Genomic DNA, 15,446 nt, shown 5'->3' on the forward strand with positions numbered 1-15,446 from the left:
GCACAATCACACAAAAGCAGGAAGTTATCAAACTCGTTCATTCTTTTTATTATTGGCCCAATATATCCCAAAAAAAAACAAAACAATGTGGTAAAGATATCAGTATACAAGCTTCTTTAATAATTACAACAAAGTGTTATTAACATTCAAATGTACAAGAAGGAACGTAAACAGTACACAGTGGGGAGGAACAGAGGAGAAGACCGAGGCCAGACTCACACGTTCAATAATTCCTCTGCTTTTAGTTCAGGCTCGACGGGTTTATCCTGTGCTGAAAATCAGATCTTCGCCTTCACGTGTAAACCCGCACAAGGAGGACTGAACTTAAAAACATTTTCTTTTGCGTGTAAAAGAAACGTCTCCCCGGATCGCCCCTTTTTTGAGGGGTTTAACCTGAATCAGTTCTGCTGACGATAACTTTTATGACATTTCTGAACGTTTGGAACAAAAAAAACAAAAACAAGCCTCGATCAGATAGTCTGTCATTTGTTTTTGGTAACAGAGAAATTTTGTTTCACGTTTTTCGGGTGCTGGAGCTACATTGTTTAGTGCAAAAATAAATCTGCAGGCACACAGCACAGGACGGACTTTTACAAATGGCTATGGCGAGGAGCACGCTATGCACATTAAACTCAAGGATCCTTTTGGTGCCCATGTGAATTTACAGTGAAATAGAGCATTGATTTTTAAATCGACATGTTTTTCTTATGCCGGATTTTGCATTGTTTGTGCACGTTCCTGCTCCCTCTGACGTGTGGAATTGTCATCTTCACACAACAATCCCAACAAAGCCCCCGTTTGTTTGACATCAAACTAAACTTGGTTGGGGACAGTGTTTGAATAGTACCAAAACTTGTCTCAAAAATGCAGTCCGAAGATGAACCAATGTTGTCGGATTTCAAAATAAAAGACTGATTTGATTAAAAAAAAAAAAAAAAAGAATGAAGTCGCTTTTCACACCCCGCCGGAAATGTTGCACATTTCGTCAGAGTTTTAATGTCAAAGCTTACAGTTGGATGAACACTAGCGAGGCATTTTCTCGTAAGCGAACACCTTTGTTGTCTTATTTGGTTCGGCATTTCCTCGAAACAAACAAGAAGAGCGAGAACTATAACTAAACAAACAAAAAAATAAAAACTTTTATTCCATTTCCGGTGAGCGGCGACTCAGCGGGGTACCTTAGGCTTTACCTACAAGAGGTGCTTTAACGTTCCTGAAGTCTGGCTTTCCAGTAAATTTCAAAGCTCTTCCGAAGTAAGTGAGAGTGAAAAATACTTGAGTTTTCAGGCATACACGTTCAAAATCATCCAAAACTTCAAACATACACAAACTGTCCTTTAAAGACGGCAGTGTGGGGTAAAGGATATGCGGAATAATAGGCGATACAGTCGATGTGTTTAGATGACTCTTCCTTCAAGTGTGCTTTACTATTTCCTTCATTCCCCCAGTGAAACAGTTATTTAGTATCACCGCATCTACAGAGCACAACCTCTATTGTAGCCGCCTTAAATCTTAGTAAGAGTTACAAGGGCAGCTTTTCTTGATCTGGTTTCAAAATGGCTAAAATATAAATATAAATATATATATATTTTTATTTTTTCACGTGTCTTTTTAAAGCTCATGGGGGGAAAAAGATGAGAAAATTAAAAAAAAAAGAAAAAAAAAGAAAGTTGAGAATATACTTAAAGGTTACAAGCTGCTACAGACACTAAATCCCATTAGGTTTGGTTATATGAAAGGCAGTTCTCATAGTGTGGCATCGATTTAAAACAAACAAAAAAAAAATCTAAAACTGATAAGAATCAACTGAAAAATGAAGGAACTTGTGAAAAAGAAAATATCCCACGACCTTCATCCTGAAAACGATGAGCTGGCTTCATCTTCCCGTGGCTGAAAGCCAAGTGTGAGGTTACTTTTCTGTTAAAGCGAGACCAAAAAGCCACAAGACAAGAAAGGTGTGATCCAAAAACGCTTCTGCTACAGTTCCCTGTTCAAATGCTTTCCCTTAGCCAGCTCTGTCACAGGATTGAACTAATCACCGACTCCCCCAGTCTCACGATCAACCCTTCACTTTAAATGGGTAACTTAAGCCTTTCAAGTCCAGTGTGCGTCACAGTTGGGTCTTTTTTTTCCCAAATTCCCTTTCATCCACGTTCTTCTGTAATATTTGTTCCCCTGTAAGCCAGTCTTAAGAACATGTTTGGGATATTCATCAATTCCAGTCCCGACGGATGTTCAGCTGACAGCTCTCAACCATTTCTTTTTTTTTTTTTTTTTTGAAAGCAGTGACAGGTCAAATCCTGAATTCAGGACTTACTTGTTTTACAAGAAGATATTTAGTGAATGAGACACGGCATTGGTAGATGTCTCTTCAGAAAGGTAAAAAGTTTTCATGTGCTTACAGAAAAAAACAAAGTACCTATGTATTCTGTCGTTTCTCCTGCGTTTTTCATCATCCACCCAAAGTGCTGTTCAACATTTTCAGCGGTGGTACATCCTTAGCTTGAGGAAGAGAGGTGGAATCCCCAGCCTGCAGAGGGTGTAAATGGCCCCGACAAAGAGGATATGAAGAGAAACCAACAAAGGCAATGGTATCAAAAGAATATGAAAACCGTTCAGAGCTTCGCCACACGGTGGAGCTGCTGCTCTGTATTCTTTTGAAGACGTCGAACTTAATCTAATCTCTGCATTTGTGCTCATCTTTTTAGAACCATCCACCAACTCACCTCCCAGATCAACCAGGACATTCAGTTCAGACACACACGCTTGTGTCATCAAGCTTAAATGCAGCATGGCCTCCTTTCAACGTCTCTACAAGGATGCGAAGGGCAAAACTAGCTGTACATTCTAAAAAGTTTCTCTTTGAAAAAGCCGCCATCTTTTAGCCCTGACAACATGAATACACCTCTGCCCTCAGTGGTCAAACACATACATGCGTGCAAACCACAGCATGTTTTTTTTTTTTTTTTTTTTTTTAAAATCACAAGAGGGAAAAAAAAAAAAAAGAGGTACGGTTTATGAGCTGTTGAAAAACAATCAGAGGTAAGAGAACATATGGGGCGATTCATGCAAAAATAACAGAAATAACAGGGATGAATATTCTCCGGGTTTGACTTTTATCAAAAAAAAAAAAAAAAAATCAAAAATGATGCTTTTTAAGAGATGGAATGGAGAGTTTTGGCATTGCACCTTCAGAGGCTTTTGCAATCGGCAGGAGAAAAGAAATGCTCTGAATTCTTCCACTAAAGAAACTTCATACTCTGGCAGGTCAGCTTATTCTTCACATTTAGCTCAATGTAAAATGGAGAGGGCCCATTGAAAATACATATTTCCAAGATTGCGGTTGGATAAAAACAAGCAGCATTAGTAACCAACTGTTAATTGGAAATATGAAGTAGAAAATGTTCATAAGAACGGCAGCAAAAAAAAAAAAGAAAGAAAACACAAGTTAATCCTCTCTCCCAGCTGTCCTCCGGTGTGCACCCTGCATTACCTCCTGCACTGGATCATCTGCGTAAGAGACGACTCCTCTGCATACAATCATCTTTGCGGGAGAATGGGGGCAGAGTTCAGCAGTTAAAATGCGTTGCCCCTTTGGTCTTTTTCCTTGGCATGAGAGGGCGTGTTGTACAGACACAGAGCGATGAGGGCTGAGACACAAGGACATGTTTCAGTTCGTGTCACTTGTTTTGTCCTCAGTCTGTTTGTCCTGGAGAACAGTTATGAGTGATTCCCATGCTGCCTGGCACTAGAGAGAGTGGAGACAGATTGAGAGTCACCTGACGCACAGAAACGGAAAGACTTAGCAATTTATGATTGTCTTCTTATTGTTTTTGTATTAGCTGTGATAACTTATTTTGGTGTTTCAAACTTCTGTGGGACAGCCACCACTTGGGAGCCCCTGAGAAAAGCATTTAACCATTAAAAATAAAGTAAAGTAAAATGATGCTGACAAATGTCAACATTAACAGAAGCTGTGTGCAGAATGTCTCGTGTGAAGCTAGTGCTAGTATCTTCGTTTAGCATAAAAACAACCAGAAACTAGAGAAAAAGCTCACCTAGCTTTCGTCACTAGAAAATGAACAGCTTCAACAACAACTCAACGTGCAAATTTACTTTGAAGTTTACTTACTTAAAATTGAGTTACTGAATTGGACGTAGAAGACAAAACCTAAATATAATCCAGTGCTGTGCATTTGAATTTAAACAAGAAAATGTTAATAGGGGTTTTTTCCAAGTTAGAGAAACTATTAAACCTTTCATTTCCTTTTAAAATAAATGTTTTTAAGACAAATATCATCATAGTTAACAGCACATTATTAGAAAATATATTAACGTCACAGAAGCACCTTGCCAACCAAACGAGCTAGCTAAGAGTGCAGTTAGCTGCTAACTTAGCATTTCCCTAAAAATAGAACTTAGGGCTAAAAGCAGCGAAGATGGTGAGGACCAAAAGCCAAACTCTGAAAATGATGGTTGTGTCTGCCATTGCTGACATCACCGTGTGCCACATTTTGCAGTGCGAAACTTATCCAAAAAGCAACTGTTTAAGAGAAACGTTTAAAGCCGTGCAGCTACTGGAAAGTTGCCTTCCACTGGAAAAAAAAAAATAAATCAAAGTCTTACCAAGTATATTTGTCTCATTTCTAGTCAAAATATCTCATTACACTTAATATAAGACACAACTGCCTAACAAGTACTATTTCAGCCAGATATAGGGACTTGTTTGAAGACAATACATCTGGAATATCTTGTTAAAAGTCTTGAAAACAAATTGTTTTGAGTCGGATTTCATATGAAACAAGGTTTTTTTTTACATTTGAAGAGGTTTTTAAGCTAATTTCAAGATCACTTTTATCTCAAAAGTCCCAAATATCACATCTTATTTCAAGAAATCTTGACAAGCCGATTTTCACTAGTTCCATTGGCAGATTTTTTTGCTTATTTCAAGGGAAAACGTCTTGTATTTGTTGTTTTTCTTACTTATTTTTGGAGGGGCATTTATTCAAGTGTACAGTCCTTAACAGAAGCCTGCGTACCTTTTCATAACAGTTGATATTTTTGTCGGCCATTCCAATGAGAAGCTGTTTGAAATCTTGTCTCTTGTTCCTTTGCCAGCGCTCCCAGTCAGCTTTCAGGTCAGCGTTGAAACACTCCACTTTGTCCTGGCATTTCTCGACCTCCACTGGCATCTAAAGCAAATAAAAGAAGGAAACTAGAGCTACAGGGAACTAGGTGCAGGACTAAATTTTGCAGGACCTGAATTACATGGGGTCTGGGTAGAGCAGGAGTTTTGGAGGAGAGGATTGTATGAGATCACTGGCAGTTGCACACTTTCACTCCATCGAGATGTGGAGTACAGACAACTGGTAGAAAAGTATCCACAGCAAAGATTCTCCGTTTAATATTTATCTGGTAATCTGGTAATCGGAAATTACAGATACACCAGGAAATGACAAACAATATTTCAACACGTGCAATCGCAGACTCGGTTGAGGGAAGGGTGGAGGCTTACGGGCATTTTGTCCTCCTGTTTGCGTAATATGGCTGCTTCGAGGCGGCCCTCGTACTCTGCTTGACTCTGATCTCGCTTCCTCAAAACATTCTGTAATCAGACAGAAAACACCACTGTTTTAAGAGAACGAACGTGTTAAAAACGACTGGACTGGCAGAGACATGCTGAATCGAGAGCTTGGTGAGGACAGGACATGACACACGCAGAATTTCAGATGGCGCTTCCTCCAGTCAGGATCAAAGTTGATGCCGCACCACAGTAGGATTTTATCCATGTACGAGCACAGGAGAAGGCATATATAAAATCCTTGTTAGCCCACCCACAAAGAAAAAAAAAAACACCTGTATATCTAGCTGAAAAACCACTATTTTCTTAAATCTATGTGTATGGGAGTACTAAACGTGTTTTGATGGACATGAAAAAAATTAGCAGCCAATTAGCCTCTTCCAATTTGACTGCCTTCTTACCTTCATGGACTCTATGTAGAGAACGTACTCTCTCAGCACAGGCAGGAAGTCCTGGCTCATGCTTTCAGTCTGGTCCTCCAGCGCTCCGCAACACGCTGTCACGCAGCCAGCCACGCCCTCCAGGGGGCGCTGCAGCTCCTCCTCTGACCCCGCCCAGCTGGAGTAGACGGCGCCGTACTCTCGATATTCCGTCAGGTACTCTGGTGAGAGTGACAAGAAAAAAATAAACTGCTGGGCTGGAAAACCATTCACAGCAAAGCTTTCTTTTTTTTTTCCATCAAAGGTGATACACAGGGATCAGCGTGTACGGTTACAAAATCTATATTTGGAATTCACGCTCGAGAGGGGGGCGATGGGTAGGCAGCAGGCACTCTATGTCAACCCACTCATTGTCTACAGCCGCGAGAGTTCCCTTCTTATCTCCTCCAACATGGAAAAGAGGCTGCCTCCGACTTGGCACGTCAACCACCTGAACAGATGGCGACAAGGAGCATTTCACATGACAGATGTTTGCAGAATCATTTGACACGCATGAGTCGGGCCTGCACTTAACCACGCGGCCTCAAAGCCCAAAGGTCTGTTGACTCGTTCTCCAAACAAAGAGGCTCCACAGTCAATGCTGCAGATTAAACTCTGACTTCCTTCCTCATATCTGTTTCTTCTCATCTCTCTGTTCTCTCCATATCTCTCTCCTGTCCAGTCTCAAGCCTTTTCTCTGTTGAAATGTCTTTTGGTTCTTTGTTGGCACTGCGAGCCCAGACAGAACACTGTGACCCTCAAAGGTTAAAAAAAACAGATCTTCTGTGGAGGGATCCGGTTACACGGTTAGTTAAATTACTTTGTTGTTAATAAGTCACAGCTAAACAATGATAAATAACGAATTAACTCTCTGAATCCCATCGTAGCCGATTCATTCCCAGGTTGAAAGTCAACGACGCTAGAAGCTGTACTATTCTACAGGAAGTCTGTCTTGATGTTACTTCATTTCCTAATGACACAGCATCTGATAGCACAGTTAACTGCAGTCCAACAATTACAAATGTCTCTCACCCTCTGCATTTGTTGTCAGTGTCCAGAAAAGGCTAAATAGATCCATCTTTTGGATACCTGACTGCTCTCTGAGGATCCTCTGAGCGATGCGGTCGATGGTTCCCAGTTTCTGCGTGAAAGTGTCCAGGTATTCTCCCATGGCGCAGAACTCAGGCGGCCTCGCCCGCAGCTTGTAGCCTCCGCCCACGTTCTTCACCGACTCGCCCACCTTGGTCAGCAGGGCCAGACCCTGGCGCTTGTTCAGATCCTGCAGTCGCACAGCGACAACACGGGATGTCACGATCAAAGGCGTCGAATCAAAGTCACGCATTTAAAAGTGCATCGCACGGAAACACATGAGATATAACCGACTTTCTCTCTGCTTCTGCAACCTAGAGCTGGCCATTTTCACAAGTTATTTTAAATGGTTTATTGATTTTGTAAGCTTATGTCCTACTTCTTTAATCCGAGTCCAAATATTTCACTGCTGCAACAAATTCATTTCCCCCCGAAATAATCGATAGTCTTGCTTTGTGTCTCAGCTCCTCTCAGCCAAACACGCCAAATGAGGGCAAAAATAAACCCAAGCAGGTAGGTAGGCTCTGCATTACAACATTACAACAAAGGGTTGACTTACATTGGGCATGCATAAAAAATGTGTAGTTTCGCCTTTTAAATTTCTTTCTTGACCCTTATCCATGTATCAGTTGGATTCCTCTCTCATGGAGTACTGTGGCTGATTTATTGGACTCTTAGTTGACTGTGGTCCTACCTTGGCAGTCAGGAAAGCATTAAGATACGGGTTAAAGGATAGGACGGGGTGGTCTGCAACTCGCTTCAGGAACTTGTCCAGAGCTTTCATCCTCGTCTCTACGAACTCCTCTGAGAAACGATCGACCACGCCCTTCATCACAAACTTCTCAGGCAGCGGCTGTAGGGGAGGATAGGAGGGGAGAATGTAAGAGAGCCTTTTTTTTTCTATCCCAAATTAAAAGCAGGACAGTGGGCTGCCACAAAGGGCACGTGACCTACAGGGATGAGGTGGGTCGGCTGGCTGTCCTCCAACTTTATCCTCAGCCAGTCAAAGTCCTGGTAGCGCCGTCTCAAGCTGTACTCTGGCAGGTCAAACTCTATCCGTGTCGTCTGAAAAGAAAGAAAAAGATAAAGACAAGCCTTTTTTTGCGTTGCACATGAACATCTAGGGTTACCAAACATGTTCTTCTTAATAAAAGGCCCAGTTGGAAAGAAGGTCTCAAATGCAAAGCAAACTCAGGAGCCAATGTTTTTTTTCTACAACAGAACATGGCGAGATGCTTCAGGGAAAACGTGTTTTTTTTTTTCTCATTTTGATTTGAACACTTTTCAAAATAGTCGTGACGGGGGCAACAAAGGACCGGGAAAGTAAGTGGTACGAAAAAGACACACACTGCAACAAATTAAGTTCATTTGCAAAAAGTCAGTGACACGATTGGGTAAAAAAAAAATTTTTTTGTTTTGTTTTTTTTAAAAAGAACACCTCAGAGAGGCAGAGTCTCTCAGGAGTACAAGATGGACAGAGGTTCGGCAAAATACAAAAAACAAAAAAATAGTCTAAATGGTGAGGAGAAATTTCAGAATAATGTTCCCCCAGCGTAAAATTGTGAAAACTTTGAATATTCCATAATCTATAGTTGTACACAATATCATCAAAACATCCAGTTAATCAGGAGGCATCTAACATGACCGTGAGGAACACTGCCCAACATCAACAATGGTCACCTACTGCATTAAAACCAGGTCCGATTCACTCATAGAATTCATTGCATGGGCTCAGGAACACTTCCAGAAATCACTGACCGTCAAACTCAGTTCACCGTGCCATCCACAGATTAAGGAGCGCTCCGGTTAAAGGGACTTAATAATGAATGATGGATCACTTAACAGCAACAGGATGACTTCATTTATTAATATTTCAGTTGTTTATGATTAGCTTTCACCTGTGTCTAAAAACTGTTGTTAATAAGTTAAAAGACAGCACACACACACTCTCCATTGACACTATGCGCTCATATTCAGCTGTGACATTTGTGTGCGGCCTCTGAACCAAAGCAACACGGTGCACGTGGCAACTGTCGTCATGACGCCACTGAATGGCTACAGGCAGCGTCTCTCTCTGAATCTGTGCCTTTCGTGAAGCAACAGAAAGACTTCAAAAGCTTCGATTCTCTGCCGTCAGAACAAGTTGAGTTCTTGGAGGCAGAGTGGTGGCTCTGTGGCCCTCGTGCTTTGTTAATCAGCGTATCAAGGGTGGAAGGGAAGATTCGCCTGGTGAACAGGAGCTACAGATTCTCCCTTCTGAGTTTTTTTTTATATTTATTTATTTATTTTTTAAATGGAAAGTGTTTTGTCTGGGGCTGAGGTCGCCGATGTGGTCAAAAAACTCCTCGGTGGCAAGGCCCCGGGGGTGGATGAGGTCCGTCCTGAGTTCCTCAAGGCTCTGGATGTTGTGGGGCTGTCTTGGTTGACACGCCTCTGCAGCATCGCGTGGACATCGGGGGCAGTGCCTCTGGACTGGCAGATCGGGGTGGTGGTCCCCCTCTTTAAAAAAGGGGGACCGGAGGGTGTGTTCCAACTATAGGGGGAAATCACACTCCTCTGCCTCCCTGGTAAGGTCTTTTAGGGGGTACTGGAGAGGAGGATCCGACGGATAGTCGAATCTCGGATTCAGGAGGTGCAGTGTGGTTTTCGTCCTGGCCGTGGAACAGTGGACCAGCTCTATACCCTCCGCAGGATCCTGGAGGGAGCATGGGAGTTCGCCCAACCGGTCTACATGTGTTTTGTGGACTTGGAGAAGGCGTTCGACCGTGTCCCTCGGGGACTCTTGTGGGGGTTGCTCCGGGAGTATGGAGTGCCGGACTCCTTGATATGGGCTGTTCGGTCTCTGTATGACCGGTGTCAGAGTTTGGTCCGCATTGCCGGCAGTAAGTCGGACATGTTTCCTGTGAGGGTTGGACTCCGTCAGGGCTGCCCTCTGTCACCGATTCTGTTCATAATTTTTATGGACAGAATTTCTAGGCGCAGCCAGGGCGTTGAGGGGGTCCGGTTTGGCGACCTCAGAATCGGGTCTCTGCTTTTTGCGGACGATTTGGTTCTGTTGGCGTCCTCAGGCCGTGACCTTCAGCTCTCACTGGAGCGGTTTGCAGCCGAGTGTGAAGCGGCTGGGATGAGAATCAGCACCTCCAAATCCGAGACCATGGTCTTCGGCCGGAAAAGGGTGGAATGCTCTCTCCGGGTCGGGAATGAGATCCTTCCCCAAGTGGAGGAGTTCAAGTATCTCGGGGTCTTGTTCACGAGTAAGGGACGAATGGGGCAGGAGATTGACAGACGGATCGGTGCGGCGTCTGCAGTGATGCGGGCTCTGCACCGGCCCGTCGTGGTGAAGAAGGAGCTGAGCCAGAAGGCCAAGCTCTCGATTTACCGGTCAATCTATGTTCCTACCCTCACCTATGGTCACGAGCTGTGGGTAGTGACCGAAAGAACGAGATCGCGAATACAAGCGGCCGAAATGAGTTTCCTCCGCAGGGTGTCTGGGCTCTCCCTTAGAGATAGGGTGAGAAGCTCGGTCATCCGGGAGGGGCTCGGAGTAGAACCGCTGCTCCTCCTCATTGAGAGGAGTCAGATGAGGTGGCTCGGGCATCTGGTGAGAATGCCTCCTGGACGCCTCCCCGGTGAGGTGTTCCGGGCCCGTCCCACTGGGAGGAGGCCCCGGGGAAGACCCAGGACACGTTGGAGAGACTATGTTTCTCGGCTGGCCTGGGAACGCCTCGGGGTCCCCCCGGAAGAGCTGGAGGAAGTGGCCGGGGACAGGGACGTCTGGGTCTCTTTGCTCAAGCTGCTGCCCCCGCGACCCGATCCCCGGACCAGCGGAAGATGATGGATGGAAGTGTTTTTTTTTTTTCTCCGTTAGTCCTGACATACAGGACGAGTTGATATGGTATACAGGTGGAGTGTCAAGCTAACCACGACAGTCTCCCAGTCCACGTGATGCAAGGTCTGTTTTCCAGCAGTTTCCAGTTCATGACAGATCTGTGCCTCAGTGGTCCTGGATTGCTCCTGACCATTCAGACCAATTTCCTCTTCGCTGAGGGTGAAAGTATGGACCTAACTCTAGACCTTGGCAAGATGGTGGCACCTCCCTATAATCTACAATGTTGTTTTTGAACTGATCATCTTGGAATCTGCAGTTGCTTAGAAATTGCCCAAAGAGATAACCCTGATTATGGAAAACTAAGACCCTCTCTCTGCACTGAGCTGTTGGACTTTTCTTAATTATTAATTTCATTTATTACCTAATTTATCTTAATCGTTTTTGTTAGATTTTATTGCTTTCACTGTTCTTTTATTGTTTTTATTTGTTTTGACTTATTCTTCTCTTTATTTATTACCTGCTGTAAAGCACTTTGGTACATCGTAAGGATTGTCTGTGATGTGCTGCATAAATAAAGTACATTTACATTTCCACTGTACTGTGTACTTGTTAGTCAAATGAACGATGTCAAACAAACATTTTGATCGCTAAAAACAAGATGGGTGGCCTCAGCAAGTGGAGCTTTAAGCACCAATAATTTAAGAAGTTAAGTTTTCTGATATATTTGCACCTGTATGTGTGGCCCTAAGAAATTACAACTTGGTATTCATGTCTATCAAGGAAGCATGTTGCATGCTGCATTCTGCACCCAATAAAGAACTGTTCAAAGAGATAGCTGAAAACCTTCTTTCAGCATGCCACTCAGGTCCATGGTGACTGTGATCATGACTTTCAGTTATGCCAAAGCTTAATGTTTGGGGAGACTTCCTTTCAAATCTGTAGTATAAATAGCGTGGTATACACAGATAACATCTCGTTTAAACACTCTTTGCAGACCAAGCAGATTTACCTTCTTTCGTTGGAGGAAGCAAGTTCAGAAATGCCGCTGCTGTTGTGGTTTGAGCTTGTGCTACTGATCTAAATGCGTCTCCTACGCCTTTCTCACTAAAAGCAGGTTTGTGCCGCATCATAAGAGCTGGTGTCTGCTGTTTTTCATTAATGAACACCAGCATTCTGTCAAATATCTGACCGGTTTTACAATGTAGAGTGTGAAGGACTGGCATAAGAAAACAAACCTCCATTTAGTGGTCCTGGTCAGCCTCAGTACTCCATCATATTGCTGGGTTGTGCTAACTGGTCGTATGTGTACTGTCAGAGTGGCTTTATCACACAGGGATATGATAGCAGAAGTTTGCCTGAACGAGGCAGTTTAGAAGCAGCTAAGATAATGTCTTCATTGTCTAAACACAGAGGAACAGTGGAGACTCATTTTGGTTAGACACACCATTCCACAAACCATCGGTCGGCCATGTTGTTATTCACCGTGAAGCTGGGACTATACACTACTAGGACCAGCTGTAGAGTTACATGCAAGCCATTTTAAATCACTAAGGAGTTGTTATTAAAAGGCAACAAAACCAAAGTTCAGATGAAGGCAGTTGGTCATTTCCAGGGAAGGAACTATCGTATAAAAGTGTGTTTTTCTTTAAAACACTGAGGTTCTTTAGCCAGTTCTTAATTCTTGAGCTGCAAACACGATTTCACCATGAAGGAGAATTCTCCAAAACAAGAACTACACATAAGAAAATGGCTTGCAGGAATATGAAATGAAACATGAAGAAGAGCCATAATAATTCTATGAGACAGAAGCTGAATGAAACCTCTTTGAAAACAGTGTGACCAGAAAAATCAGCCAATCGCAGACCTTGGTGGAGACTCTGTAGGTGATGTAGGTCTCCATGGTGGAGACGTGCTTCTTGGGGTCGTCGACGATGACGAAAAGGTCGCGGGTTTCTGTGGAGGTGTAGGGGTCCGTGGCGTCGGCTTCCGGGTCGTCGTCCAGCTGCAGCCTGCTGAGCAGCAGCGAGGCCGAGGCGGGACTCGACGACTCCACCGGCGCGCCGTTCATCAGCCCCACTTCCTGCGAGAACATGTGAGACACCGTGGTGACATCGCATTCAACCAAGAGCTAAGCAGACTGATTGATCGTGGTGCCGATGAAGCCGTTTTTCCTCGTCAATGGGGCTCTTGTTAAGGCCGTGGGTCGAATCGAACCACGAGCGAGCAGGACGAAACGGAGGACTTTCAAATTATCATGGTTTTCTGAAGCAACAAATTGAGCGCAACCTTAGTTCAACCTGAAACCCCCCCCCCTCCCTTCTTATTTGAGAAGAGAAATGCCACCTCTCCGTCTCTGCTGTCTCAGGCCATCACATGCACACACAAACTTCCTCCTCGCAGCGCTCAGCCTCTGCTGTGCACACAGAAAAACACACAGGCTGATGCTGACACAGGTGCTCCGTTTTACACGACGCCGCTAACCCCGTTCTGGTGATCGGATGATTCATTTCACTGTGAATGAACAACCAGGCCTGCAAACGCAGCCATGTGTCACACAAAGAATGAGGAAAACATCACACTAATCTGTATTTGAGGTTTTTTTGTTTTTTTAATCGTCTCTGTCCATGGGGAACCTATGCTTTTCCAGTTGCGACATGCCAAAAAAGATCACATCAGCATCTGATATGATTAAAATCTTGAAGCGTACACTTTACGACCTCATAAACGACACCATGTTGTGTTCTTTAGAATGCCAGAACTGCCTTTACTGGGCGGCCTAAACAGATTATTCGTTCATTATGTGGTTTTAGCTCAATTCTTATCATGTTAAATCCAATCAGCTTCGCTTAGTTTTTCTGGATGTTTTTTTTTTCTTCCTCAATTCATTTGGTCCATCAGCGGGTCATTAGGAAACGGCAGAAAGGCTGGAAAAAGAAATCACCTGTTCTCTCCAACAGATGGATTTTCCCGCAGATTGTGCTGACATCTAGTTTGATTGCGTGACCTCGGGCCCTCCGATGACGTATGGGGAGAAAAGGATAAGGAAAACAATACCACACAAAGCAACTTTGCCTTGATGGATGCTTTCCAGCATCTCTGACTGGCAATAATCACCTTACCAGAGCAAAATGTTTGCTCCAACTGTTCAACATCTGAGGGAGTGAAGGCTGCGTGATCAAAGCTGCACGGTCCATCTTTGTTTGGACAGCACACGGAGGCTGATAAAGATGTTTCTTTTGTTTTTCTGTTTTCTAAAGAAACAGTTTTAAACTGAAGTCTGTTTAATGCAACGAACATGAACTTTAATGTCCAACTTTAATGGGGCGAATGCATATACCCAGTTTTCTGTTTTGTTTTGGGGTTTTTTTTGTCAAAGCATTAGTGAGTTTACGTGCATCAGTCAGACCACTTTCCCACTCTTCTCTTGAACTTTAATGTCCAACTTTAAATGGACTTTTCTTACTTAACAATAAACTGTTCCTTGTAAAAAAAAAAAAAACAACAACAAAAAAACCCACTTGTTTTGGTTTATGAGATTTATTTGACATCCGTAAGATTGAATCACTTCCCACTCAGGGGATCTAAGCTGAACTCTAACCTGCAGTTTTATGCACCAAACCTTGGATGCGAACGACAGGGAGCATATAAACAGACAAAATGGTGACTTCTACCCAGTTTGCTGCTACACTGCCTACTTGATGAATTTCGCCTATGAGCACTGGTGTCAGCTTGAAAACAGGTTAATAAACAGAGTTTGGTTTGGTTTGGTTTCGGCGTCCACTCTCCGTCCCCCGTTTGCTTCCAAACTAAGAAAAAAAGGTCCCGGTGAATCCCCAGCACACCCTACCTTGTCCCCTACGACGCTGATGGTGACATCTGGCCCCGGGGACAGCGGCTCCTCGGTGGCGGACAGCGGGTGGAGGATCTCCGTGATGGGCTTCTGCCCCGAGCTGGCCAGGCCTTTCTGAGTGCCGACACTCATCCCTGCGGAAGGCGGGAGGACGTGGCCACGTATCGGGTTAACGGCTGTCCGGTTCTTCACGACTGAAGGGGTTAGCAAAGACAGAGAGAGAGCTTTTTCACCGTTAAGATCTCCTCAGCGGAGGTGTAACACCCGCTGGTTGATCACAACTGTCAGCTGACTGCCACTGCGCAGCTCCGGAAGTAAATATCCAAAAGCCCGGATGTAAACATATGCGTCACATGACAACACGCGACGAATAAAAATCCAAAGATCATCTATGAATAAGATGCTTGGAATGAGGAAAATGGTCACTCTGTTGAACTTTCCCAAATTAAAGTGATTTAATGGCACTGCAAAAAATATACATTCAGTTTGAATCCAAAAAGTAGTTAATCTGAATGTGATTTAAAGTAAAAGGTAATTGAATATTATGATAGAAAAATTGTATGCACGTTGATCAGTTTCGAGTTTTCAACCATGTCGTGCTCAAAATGTTGGACATTTGTTTCAGTCATAGAGAAAAAGCATGGGATCGTCACGCTTTCATTTACCGATTCTATTTTG

The 15,446-nt window shown here is 43.7% G+C and overlaps 1 protein-coding gene across 1 annotated transcript; it reads right to left on the reverse strand.

Annotated features, from left to right (window-relative positions):
• Positions 1-24: 24 nt before the first annotated feature.
• snx30 (sorting nexin family member 30) lies at positions 25-15,056 on the reverse strand. The gene is made up of 9 exons (XM_075455216.1): positions 14,766-15,056; positions 12,783-12,998; positions 8,044-8,154; positions 7,784-7,942; positions 7,090-7,279; positions 5,983-6,182; positions 5,516-5,605; positions 5,040-5,192; positions 25-3,748 (listed from the first exon to the last, which is right to left on the reverse strand). The coding sequence occupies exons 1-9, from the start codon at positions 14,898-14,900 to the stop codon at positions 3,671-3,673; spliced, it is 1,332 nt and encodes a 443-aa protein (XP_075311331.1). The 5' UTR covers positions 14,901-15,056; the 3' UTR covers positions 25-3,670.
• Positions 15,057-15,446: the final 390 nt, after the last annotated feature.

Source organism: Odontesthes bonariensis, chromosome 22 (assembly GCF_027942865.1).
Source record: "Odontesthes bonariensis isolate fOdoBon6 chromosome 22, fOdoBon6.hap1, whole genome shotgun sequence".
NCBI classification, from domain to species: domain Eukaryota; kingdom Metazoa; phylum Chordata; class Actinopteri; order Atheriniformes; family Atherinopsidae; genus Odontesthes; species Odontesthes bonariensis.